This window comes from Ctenopharyngodon idella, chromosome 20 (assembly GCF_019924925.1).
Source record: "Ctenopharyngodon idella isolate HZGC_01 chromosome 20, HZGC01, whole genome shotgun sequence".
NCBI lineage: Eukaryota > Metazoa > Chordata > Actinopteri > Cypriniformes > Xenocyprididae > Ctenopharyngodon > Ctenopharyngodon idella.
In genome coordinates this window covers 33,346,419-33,358,968 of record NC_067239.1, presented here as the reverse complement: position 1 = coordinate 33,358,968, position 12,550 = coordinate 33,346,419, and the positions used below count along the sequence as shown (strand labels likewise).

The 12,550-nt window shown below is 36.3% G+C and overlaps 1 protein-coding gene across 1 annotated transcript; it reads left to right on the top strand.

The window, feature by feature from the left end:
- The first annotated feature begins 6,501 nt into the window (after nt 1-6,501).
- Nucleotides 6,502-11,945, top strand: LOC127502896 (interferon regulatory factor 4-like). The gene is made up of 8 exons (XM_051876336.1): nt 6,502-6,803; nt 7,396-7,582; nt 9,136-9,221; nt 9,340-9,445; nt 9,532-9,639; nt 9,785-10,105; nt 11,321-11,427; nt 11,515-11,945. Exons 1-8 carry the CDS (start codon nt 6,630-6,632, stop codon nt 11,683-11,685), a joined length of 1,260 nt encoding a protein of 419 aa, XP_051732296.1. The 5' UTR covers nt 6,502-6,629; the 3' UTR covers nt 11,686-11,945.
- Nucleotides 11,946-12,550: the final 605 nt, after the last annotated feature.

Below are 12,550 nucleotides of genomic sequence, written 5' to 3'. Positions count from 1 at the left end.
CTTGCTTTTGGGACAAGGTGTTGAACTCTTTTAGCAACACTGGTTTTCCGGTTTTTCTTTCAGTTCAAATGAGAAAAGCCTGTGTGTGTTATTTTGGCATGTGTGAAAGAATATGGCAGCAGATGTTGCTGGATTTGAGGACAGAGGGGGGCAAAGGGCCCTGTTGCCGGGCAAAAATAATCGCATTTAGCAACACGACCTGTTGACATTGCAAATGCTTGGTTTGCAGTGGCAGGTCACCTGGTTGAAGGGATAGTTCACCCCAAAATGAAAATTCTGTCATCATTTACTCACAAAAGAAGATATTTTGAAGAATATGGGTAACCAAAGCAGTTGATGGGCCCTATTGAATTTTTTTTCCATACTATGGAAGTCAATGGGGCCCATAAACTGTTTGGTTACCCATATTCTTCAAAATATCTTTTGAAGGGAATTCATACAGGTTTGAGGGTGAGTAAATGATGACAGAATTTTCATTTTTGGGTGAACTGTCCCTTTAAGTGCATATGCACTGCTGTTTGTGCACTTGTTCAAGCAGAAATCCCTGCAAAGGCTTGTTTGACCCACAACAAGGACGATAATTATAACAATAACGATAAATATATGGTTTTAGAAATAGCACTGCCACACCACAGCTATAACGATACAGGGAAACGATAACGATCACTTTCTGGACGATTTTTTTCCAGCTGTTAAACGATAAAACACTGACAGCCAATCAGAATCCATTCTAATTTAAGGGCTCGCGCATTTAAAATGGCGGACGACATTGCGGAGAAGTTAATCACCCGCGCATTTAAAATGGCGGACGACATTGCGGAGAAGTTAATCACCCGCGCATTTAAAATGGCGGACGACATTGCGGAGAAGTTAATCGCTGAGATCCAGAAAAGTCCACCACTGTTTGACAAGTCAAACCCCCTTTTCAAAGACACAAGAAAATGGATATATGGAAAACAATCGGTCATACCCTCGGAATAAATGGTGAGCGAAATGTAATTAGAGATGAGATCAAACACAAAATTACCTCAGATTACGCTACTATTCACTCGAAACATAGCATGCTGAGGACATCTGCTGGTTAAAGCCGTGTAAATACAACAAAAACAGCAAAAACATGTTGTACACACTTTGAAACCGCAGCGCGTGAGCTTTGAATAAACTGGCCGTTATCGTTCGTTGGTGTGGAAGTAAAAATAGTTATCTTTCTTGGTGTGAACGGGCCTTAACGATAATAACGACGCACGATATCTTTGGAATCACTTTCAGAGTGATTTTTGTCCAGGGGCCTGTATCATGAAGCCGGATTAGCTGGCTAGCCAGGTAAATTTCAGATTAGTTTGTGCCAATCCTGGGTTTTAGGTACCATGAAAGTGGCTTTTAGCGGTGTTCATCACCAAAGTAACTTACGCTCCGGGGCAGGTTATGTTCTGGTTCAGAGATTTCAAACCGAATTTGGGCTAATCGGATGTGAGCTAAATAAACTGACACATCCAACGCAATAAAGTCACGCCCAGTTTCTCGTCCTCCAAATTAAAGGTCACTATATAATAATAAAAAATAAAAAAAAATTGACAATGAAATTGTCTGGCTTTAATGATAATTATTTTATGATTTATATAATTATTATATGATATATATTATTATTAATCCAATACACACAAGCAATTTTAGTTTAGCAGTTATTATTAAGCATTTAGTTTCAATGAATATTAATATATACAGGTCATATGTAATATAAATAAGCTTTAATATGACTACATGTGACCTTACATTTATGAGTCTCTATCGCTATAAATTATCAACTAAATAAACTAACTACACAAGTTTCACTTGCACTGATAGAGCAAGATAATTTATTTTATTTGTACTCTTTCATGGACAAGTATTTTCATCAGTGTAAATGAGTTTAAATTCTTCATTTTCTTCAATCTCTTAACCTTCAGCAAAAGAGTTTTGAATCACGCTGGCTCTCTCGCAAGAAGTGAATCATAGATTCTCTCTGTTGCAAGGCATCTGATTGGCTGTTCTCCACTGATGTCACAAATTCATGTGCACAAGCTCCACAAACTCAGGATCAAAGCCTGAGTTGACAAAGAAAGTTGATGTTCAGCATCATGGTACCAACAAAGCCGGATTGGAATGGTTTGGTTTTGTCAACTCAAAACTAATCCTACAACCCTGAGTTTGTTCAACTATCATCATGGTACAGGCCCCAGCTGATGAATGATAAAAACATTGCCAGCCAATCAGAATCCATCCTGCTTCAGGAGCGTGCGCATTTAAAGCGACAGACGACAAAACTGCAGCGCGCAAATATAATAAATCACATTTCTTGACTGTCCAAATCAATCAAATCAAAATAACAAAGCACCGTAACCAGTAAACTACAGTCGTCATCTGAGAAATTAGACTTTCTGAGAACAAACGCTGTGAAACTCATGATCAGGCGAAGCTGAAGAAAGTGGAGAGTGTTTCACTAGATCCCGCAAGTGAAATTAAACTTTCCCTGTTTTCAGATGAGGAAAGGAAAGTGCGACAAATCTCACAAGACAATGAATCTCTATCTCATGTTTTGTAACTTTCTAACAGGAGTTTTTCACAGATGTGTGTGTGTGTGTGTGTGTGTGTGTGTGTGTGAGAAAGTCAGAATGAAAGAAGCAGAAAAGGCGGAAAGGAAGGGTTTATACTTTGCTTTTGAAAGGTTTTGAAAGGAGCAAAATGAGCTATAAAAGCAGTTAATGCGGGCAGAGAGTCAAAATTCATTCAAAATAAAGAGAATCAGAACAAATGTTTATCATTTATAATAAATGTCCTGCTTTTGAAAAGCTTCTCATGTGTTTTTAGGGAAAAAAGCTTGGAATGAATAATTGAATGTTAAAAGGGTTTAAAAAGCATCATTCTGAAATTGTGTTTTTGCATAAATAAACAAATCAATAAATAAACAGTTTTAAAGTGGTGGATTTACATTTTTTTTTATAAAAAAAAGATTTAAAAGTGATGGATTTACTAATTTCTAAAATTTTATTTATTTTTATAATGAATAAACAACTAAATAACATTTAAAAATGGGTAAATCTATCACTTTTAAATAATTTATTTTTATAAATTAAATAAATAAATGGTTTAAGAGTGAATGGTTTACCAATTTAAAAATTGTATTTATTTTTATAATGAATAATTAAATAAAATTAAAAAACGGGTAAAATCATCACTTTTATATAATTTATTTTTATAAATAAATAGAAAACAATTGATGGATTTACCCATTTTTAAACTGTATTTATTTTATAAACAAATAAATGGTTTAAAAGTGATGATTTACAAATTTTAACATTTATTTTTATAAATAATAAATGAAATAAATGGTTTAAAAGTGACGAATTTCCCTTTTTAATGTCATTTTTTTATAATAAATAAATAAAGGTTTAAAAGTAGGATTTACACATTTTAATATACATATTTTATATATATATATAATTTGATTTAATCCAATTTAACTGATATTTTATGTTTTTAGCCTTATTTTTGGCACGACAGCAGGTTTTAGCCCAAATGGCTGCTGGTAAATGACAAACATTGAACTTCCTGCAGGGCTTAAGATGTGAAATGAATAAAATATGTTCATAAATACACATTTAACCCAACATGCCAGTTTCATATAGTGTCACAACATCAATCGAAACAAAGCCGTTCTCATGGGTGTGTGTGTGTGTGTGTAAGCGCTCATCTGTTTTTATGCATCTGTATATATGATGAAGGGATGTATGTATTTATGTTTGAATTTGTGATAATTATCTGATGGATGTTTCTCTGATCTTCATGTCAATCTTTCAGAACTTTCATCTTTTCTCACTGGCGGCAACCCAAAATCTGTCTGTTTCCTAAATGAACAAGACGTCATGTTAGACGTGTTTTCAACAGAAGAAATAAACGGCTCTGTTCCTAAAGTTAAGGCATCACAGACATCCAGAATGCACTGCAACAAGCTCAGAAAAAAAAAATGTATCCAATATGACAGACAAAAACAAAAGAGATGTTGGTTATAAATAATTAAAATTAATCAAATACAGAAAAAATAGTTCAATCTAATTTAAATGAACCGTTTTACCCTGTGCATGAGGTTTTTAACTACTTTATCAAACTTTATTGAAATTAAGTCGTCTTCTGTGGGTTTCGTTTGAAATCAGTCACTTCTGAGCTTCCATTTCAACAGATAGCAAGAGTTCGAGTGTGTAAATAAATCAATTCTCACATCCATATGCAACGTGTGTATGATTTAACGTGACATCAGGAGCTGCATGAAGTCTTATAAAAGAAATTGATTCTATAAACATTGACATGATTAAATGAAGACAGTTTAAACATGATAAATGTGTCAAATATCGTATGATAACCCTTCTCTCATATATTAATAGATGACTGATATTTGTACCTTGAAGAACAATCTACTCCTTGTATGAGTAAGAGTTTATTTTTATTATTCCTCATAAGTCTCTTTGGGGGGGGAAAAGCACCTTTCAAATGACAGTGCAAATATTTTACAAAACATTTCATCTAAAATTATAGATTATTTTTTACATTTCTGCATTTAGGCACCATTAATTCACACCATCCATCAGTTTTTTCTTCATGTCTGCGGAAAGATGCATTTAGATGAATCTCATGAAAACATTTCGAGGTCAAATCAAATAAGAAAACATACTTTGGGGTCAAACATGATGTGAGATTCATTTTAACTTCATGACTTAACAGTTTTGTAAGAGTTTCGTGCTGAACAGATGAGTTAAGATGAGTTAAACAGGTGGTTCATTTGTAGACGGGATTCATTTGAATATCCGGCAGTCGACCACAAAACGTAACAGATTTCTGGGAAAACGTTTGCATTTTCGTGAGTCGTGAATAAAATGAAAATAAATTAAAAATTAAATAAAATTATTTTATTTTATTTCTTTTTAATTTAATTTAATAAAATGTTAGTACATTTAATGTTATTTCATTTAATATTTAATTTATTTCATTTATTTTCAATTAATTTAATTAGTTTATTTTAATAAAATGCAACAGAATTCTGGGAAAGTGTTTGCATTTTGAGTCATGAATAAAATAAAATAAAATAAAGTTAAGTTAAAATGAAATTAAATAAAAAATTTAATGAAATTAAAATACATTTAAAAAAACAAATAACATAAAATTAAATAAAATTAATTAAAATAAATAAGAAATTAAATTAAATTATTAAATTAAAAAAAACAAAATTACATTTTATTTAAAATTAAATTAAATTACATTAAATTAAAAAATAACAACATTAAATTAAATAAAAAAAATCCACAGTCTAAGCTGTTAATTATATTTCCACGAATTCTGCTTGTATATGCTGTACAGTATATGAATTTCTGAGTTGAATAGAGTTTCTTATAGAACTTGTTGATCTGTAGATTCCCATATAATAATAATTGTATTTGCAAGTGACAAAATAATAAAATATCAAGTACATGTTGCTAATTTAAATGACTCAAACTTAAAAAATGTGTGAATATCATTGTTTAGATGTCCTTTTTTGTTAAATGTTTTGTTTGTAAAGTGTGTTCATGCATATTTTTGCAATAAATGCCACTTGTTTTAATATTTCACATCAATGCATTTTATGATGCAATGACATTCAGACATTTTTAAGTGTCTGAACACCTTTAGGGCTGCTGTATTCATTCATGATGTCTGATTTATTGGATTCCCACAGGATTCCCAATGATTTATTGGATTTTCCACAGGAAAAGACATTGCATGAAACCCTATAAAGCTTCTAAATAATTCTTTAACCTTTGTGGCCAAAAGGAGCAGATAAAAGTGTTGTTATTGTGTGCGTGTTGCTGAGTAATTGGTCCCAGAGGACTCGTGTTCACGTCCAGTCATAACACAAGGACCACGAACACTCACAGGTGCACATCGCCACCAAAACTGCTCTGTCATTTAACACGGAGGGGAATTTGTGGCTTTAAACTGCTGCTGTCATGTCACGTCTGTGATATTAATAAAATCCCTTCAATGGAACAGTGACAAATATAGTAAAACCTGCACAAATTGACTCAATAGTGACATAAAGTGGGCAAATTAATGTTATTTCACACTCTATAATGCAAATAATTTAACAGTAATAACAGTGGCACAAATTATGTTCTTGTTTTCCAGTACAAATATTTGAAACATTCTTAAATCAAGATACATTAACTGGAGAAGCAAAACGACTGAAGATATTAAATCTGGTTTTAAGCACAAACGTACCTATTTCTGATACATTTTTCAGTTAACAAGACTTGCTTTTCAAGTACATGTATCTTGATTTGAAAATGTTCAGATATTTTTACTGGAAAACGAGACAAAAATAGTAAAACAGATTTGCAGTGTGAACTTTCATGACTTTGAGATTGACATCTGTTGGAGAATCGTGATGCTCCACCCATGAATAGGCAAATAATTGAATCTCAAAACTGAACTACATGAGTTATCAAAACCAAATTCTGCCCAGCCTCTGCTGAAGACATCAGCCACCATCACAGCTTATAATAATACAGCATTATTGCACTATATTCCCACATTTTGATTTATACAGCTGGATCAAACTGAGGATGTCGGGAAGCTCCGGGAACGGGAAGCTGCGTCAGTGGCTGATCGAACAGGTGGACACTGGGAAATATCCCGGGTTAGTGTGGGAGGATCGAGAGCGAACCACCTTCCGCATCCCGTGGAAACACGCAGGGAAGCAGGACTATAACAGAGACGAGGACGCGGCGCTCTTCAAGGTGATGAAAGTCACTATATGAGTAACACTTCACAGTGTACACAATAATCAATATTAATAATTGTATTTGCAAGCAACAAAATAATAAATATGAAGTACATGTTGCTATTAACACTTATAAATGTGTGTTTAAGTCTTTTTAATCAAATGTTTTAGGTGTATTCGTGCATTTTTTTTTTATGCAATAAATGACACTTGTTTTGATATTTTACATCAATGACATTCAGCCATTTTTAAAGGTGCAATGTGTAATTTTTAAGAGGATCTATTGACAGAAATGCAATATAATATACATAACTATGTTTTCTGTGGTGTGTAAAGACCTTACATAATGAACTGTTATGTTTTTATTACCTTAGAATGAGCCATTTCTATCTACATACACCGCGGGTCCCCTTACATGTTAAGTCGCCATTTTGCGCCGGCATGTTTCTACAGTAGCCCTAAACGTACAAACTGCTCTACAGAGCGCGTAGGCTATCTCACCGCTAAGATTTACACACTGCACCTTTAAGTGTCTTTAGGGCTGCTGTATACATTCATACATAACAGCTTGTGAATGAGTGTTAATGACGTCTGGTTTATTGGATCAGGCCTGGGCTCTGTTTAAGGGGAAGTATCGTGAGGGAATAGATAAACCGGATCCACCCACCTGGAAAACGCGTCTCAGGTGCGCGCTGAACAAGAGCAGCGACTTTGAGGAGCTCGTGGGCCGAAGTCAGCTGGACGTTTCAGAGCCGTTTAAAGTTTACCGGGTTATTCCTGAGGGAACCAAAAGAGGTAAACACTCACATACAAGCATGAATATACATCTGTTTGGGTCTCTATATGTCCCATATAGACACACACACACACACACACATAAATATTACATTTAAATAGCCTATGATATTCATATGACGTTAAATAATAACAAAACATACTATTAGGGCTGTCGAAATTAACGGATCAATTTTGCGATTTATTTTTATTTTTTTTCCATTTTAACCGTTTTCCTGGAATCCTTTGGCTAGCGTTACATTATATGATCATCACACTATCATTTATTCAAGTCCTTTTAAACCATTCAAGACGCAAACGAGAGCTCAAATCTGTAGGCCTACTGGCGCGCTGCGCTCTCTGTTTTCACTCACCCGAAACGCGCGCACAAGGCCCGGGTATTCTTCACTTTCCGCGTCCGGACGCGTCTTGCGCGCAGTCGTGTCCGCATCCGCACAGCTTTTAAAGTATACTCAACCGCTGTGATGAATGCGGATAGCGGTTCTACACATGCGCAGTACTATTGACTATATGACTCTCAGGGTTGCCAGGTTTTCACAACAAAACCCGCCCAATTGCTACTCAAAACTCGCCCAATCATGTTTCAGGGGGTTCCCCAGTAAAATCCGCGTTTTTGGCGAGGTTCCCCTGGTAAAATTCGCATTCCAGGGGCTAAATATCATGTTATTTGGGGTTGTTTCAACCTGCGGACATGAAAAACAACCCGCGGCAATAGCGTAAAAGTAGCCCAATTCCGCGGGCAACACCGGTGATTCTTCTGTCTTTCTTGCGCATGCGCTGTTGTACGGGCACCGTCTGCGCGGTCTCAAAAATTGGGCTGCACATGGTGCAGACATCCGCGATCCCTCCTGATGACGACATTTACATCACGCGGACGCAGACGGCCGAAGTATACAGCGCGCCAGTACCGCACTGAGTTCTCTTTCGCACTTTAACAGACAGACACAAAATTACGTTGAAATGCCGATTATTGTTGAGTATCCTTGTAATCAGTCTTAAATGAGTTAAAAAATTTTAAATGATGTAAGAGTTATGAGAACATCAGATGTGTGTCAGATCCACGTCTGGTGCGTCAGGTCTTAAAGTGACAGCAGCCTAATAAACCTGCTGCTGTCTGTCATTAATGTTAATCAAAGAACAAAAGACCAAGAGAAAATTACTCACAGCTCTTGGCTGAATAACTTTTGTAGCTTTAATAAGGATTCGCCTATATATTTTGGCAGAGCAGGTAAAAATCAGAACAATATGCAATAAAAAAAATATAATTTTAATTAAAATTGTAATGTTAGGTGTGATCAAACATGATTAATTACAGAAGAATGTGCAATTAATTAGGTGATTTTTTTTATGCATAATGCATATATACATATATATATAATTTCTAAAAATGTGTGTGTGTATATATATATATATATATATTTAATTAAAAATTTAAATGAAATAGCCTAGATAAATATAAAAATATATAGAAATAAGTATATATGTATATTAAAAATACAAATTTAAAAAAATGAAATTCAATTTAATTAAAACGAATTTCTCCTCCATTTCAGGACCAAAATCATATGAGAAAGTTTCCACAACCTCAGGTCATCATAACTACCCGTTTTATCCGTCATATCAACCGGTGGAGAGTCAGGTAACACTAGCGTAAACAAGTTTCTTGCAGACTACAACTGCCCATGATAATATGTATGAGAGATGAAAATGATTCAAAGATGGTACTGATCTGTTTCTATGGCCGTCTCCCTGTTCAGGTGTGTAACTTCCTGTCTGCTGCAGACCGTAGCTGGAGGGACTTCCTGTGTGAGCAGAACTCACTGTCAGACGTCCACTTCAGCCAGAACTCGCGCTGGGACACTGGTATTTACTCTGTGTGTGTGGTCATTTGTTTATTAAATATATTCTCATTTAAAGTGAAGAGTGAGTGTGTGTGTGTGTGTTTCCAGGGTACCAGATAAGTGGATCTTTTTACAGCTGTAACACATTTGATTCTCCTCCCTCACCGTTCACCCTGGAGACCAGCATGAGATCAGCAGAGGCCATGGCACTGTCAGGTACACACACTCCCTAGAAACATCTACCGACAAATGCAGTGATCTCTTTATGAACTGTTTTTCATTGCAGCACAACACTAAGGACGTTTTGTCCAGTTTTGTTGTTCTTCCATAAGTCTCACCTGTGTCTCTGAATCTCTTCCAGACGCGCGTCTGCAGGTGACGGTGTTCAGCGGTGAGACTCTGGTCGCAGATGTCACCGTCACGAGCGCTGAGGGCTGTCGACTGGCTCCTCATGACGACAACTGGAGCTACAGTGGCCCGGGCGGCCCGGAGCTGGTGCCTCTTCCTGGAGCGCTGGAGGGGGGCATTCTGCTCTGGATGACGCCCGACGGCCTGTACGCCCGATGCTTCTGTCAGAGCCAGGTCTACTGCGACGGGACGCAATCAAACCTGAGCACCAAACTCTGTAAACTAGAGAGGGAGCAGACCAGCAAACTACTGGACACACAACTCTTCCTGACAGGTTAGAATGAGCAACAAAAACACCGCGCACACACACCAGGGTTGGAAATTATTGGAGGCTTGGGACAAAAATGTCTCCAAAATTAATAAAATTGCTTTCAAAAACCAAGATATGGTGCAAAAAAGTTCTTGTTTTTAATATCTATAAGTAATATCACACAAGCAAAAGTGCTGTTTTCCCGAATATCAGCACGTTTGCAAATCTGATCTTGATTTTATACAATTCAATAAACGATAAGTTAATAGGCTCTTAGTATTGACTTATATTTTAGACTCAATATTGTCTATTTTTCCTCTATTTTGCCAACAAAAATAGTTCCAAACAGTCAAGCCATTGCGCGTCTTTGAGGTTTCAGTTTCGTTACTGAATGAATCCACGTTTTTGAACAAATCGTTCTACTGAATGACTCAATGACTCATTCAGTCACTTCTGGTTTGTCCCTGAATGAATCAGCTGGAACGAATCGTTCTAATGAATGACTCGGTGACTCATTCAGTCCCTTCTGCTTTGTCCCTGAATGAATCAGCCGTTTTGAACGAATCACTCTAATGAATGACTCGACAACTCATTCGGTCACTACTGTTTTGTCCCTGAATGAATCAGCCATTTTGAACGAATCACTCTAATGAATGACTCGATGACTCACTCAGTCACTTCTGCTTTGTCCCTGAATGAATCAGCAGTTTTGAACAAATCTTTTGAGTGAATGATTCAATGACTAACTCGTTAAGACAATGATTTGCCGCCACCTACTGGCCGTTTAAGTATCATTTCATTTTATCTGAGGGGACTGAGTGACAAAGATTGAACACTGTTCTGGTTAGAGAGAGAGAATGCGTTTATAAACAGACTATTAAGAGCGAAATATGAGATAACATTGTAAATATAACAGAGATAAAGTAATTGCTGTTGCATTGCATACAATGTTTTTGTCTGTCTTTTTTTTCCTTTTGGGAAATTGCAAAGGTCACTTCTGACGACAACTAAACAGCATATTTAAAGTCGGCATGAAAGAGAAGTTTCACTAGTCTTTTCTTCCCTATTAGATGTCACTGCAAAAGGGAGGGGAAGTTGTTTTGATTCAAGATTGTGAGGGCACATGAATTAAATGGACAAATCATTTATAATAAATACTACAATATTCCATAAAAAAATAATAATTGTCAATTTTGATTTCATGTTGACTTTTAATGTTCTATTCACTCACTCTTTCAGAACTCCAGGGTTATTTCCTGCACACACGTCCTCCTCCGCGTTTCCACGTGCAGCTGTTTTTTGAGTGCTGTGACCCCTCCGCAGACAAGAGACCCCTGACAGTTCAGGTAGTGACCTTTGACCTCTCCATCCACACTGATGTGCAATGTTCACCTCCACACGACAAAACACAGCTCACTTCTCTTGTCCTGCAGGTGGAGCCGCTGTTCGCCCGGCAGCTGCTGCTCCTCCTCCAGCAGGGCGGCGTGAATTACATGAGAAGCACCCATGAACTTTCACCTCTGACCCCTGAGCAGATTTACACCCATCAAGATTTCCCTGCCATCAACGCACACCAGACGCATGGCAGCTTCATCCAAGAGTGACCCCGCAGGAGATACAAGACGTTTCTAGATTTTACTGTGTATTGGCAAAGTAAAAGATACCAATTTTTAATTAACAGTTAATAATATTAATAACCCCAAAACTACATACAGGTGAGCCACGTAGCAACTTAATGCATTAATACAAAGTGTGTCACAACATTTTACAGGTCCTTCAAAACAAATACATAATATATTACTATTTTTTTTATATATATATATATATATATATATATATATATATATATATATATATATATATATATATATATATATATATATATATATATATATAAAAAATAAAAAAACCAAAATATATTTCTTAAAGGAACACTCCACTTTTTTTGAAAATAGGCTCATTATCCAGCTCCCCTGGAGTTAAACAGTTGAGTTTTACCGTTTTTGAATCCATTCAGCCGATCTCCGGGTCTGGCAGTACCACTTTTAGCATAGCTTAGCATAGTTCATTGAATCTGATTAGACCGTTAGCATCTCGCTCAAAAATGACCAAAGAGTTTCAATATTTTTCCTATTTAAAACTTGACTCTTCTGTAGTTACATCGTGTACTAAGACCGACGGAAAATGAAAAGTTGTGATTTTCTAGGCCGATATGGCTAGGAACTATACTCTCATTCCGGCGTAATAATCAAGGAACTTTGCTGCCGTACCATGGGTGCAGCAGGCGCAATGATATTACGCAGCGTCTGTGACCCCCTGCTTACACAGGGAGCGTGCCTTGCAACCATGGAGACATTTGTGAGAAAAGCTGCGTAATATCATTGCGCCTGCTGCAGCCATGGTACGGCAGCAAAGTTCCTTGATTAATAAGCCGGAATGGGAGTATAGTTCCTAGCCATATCGGCCTAG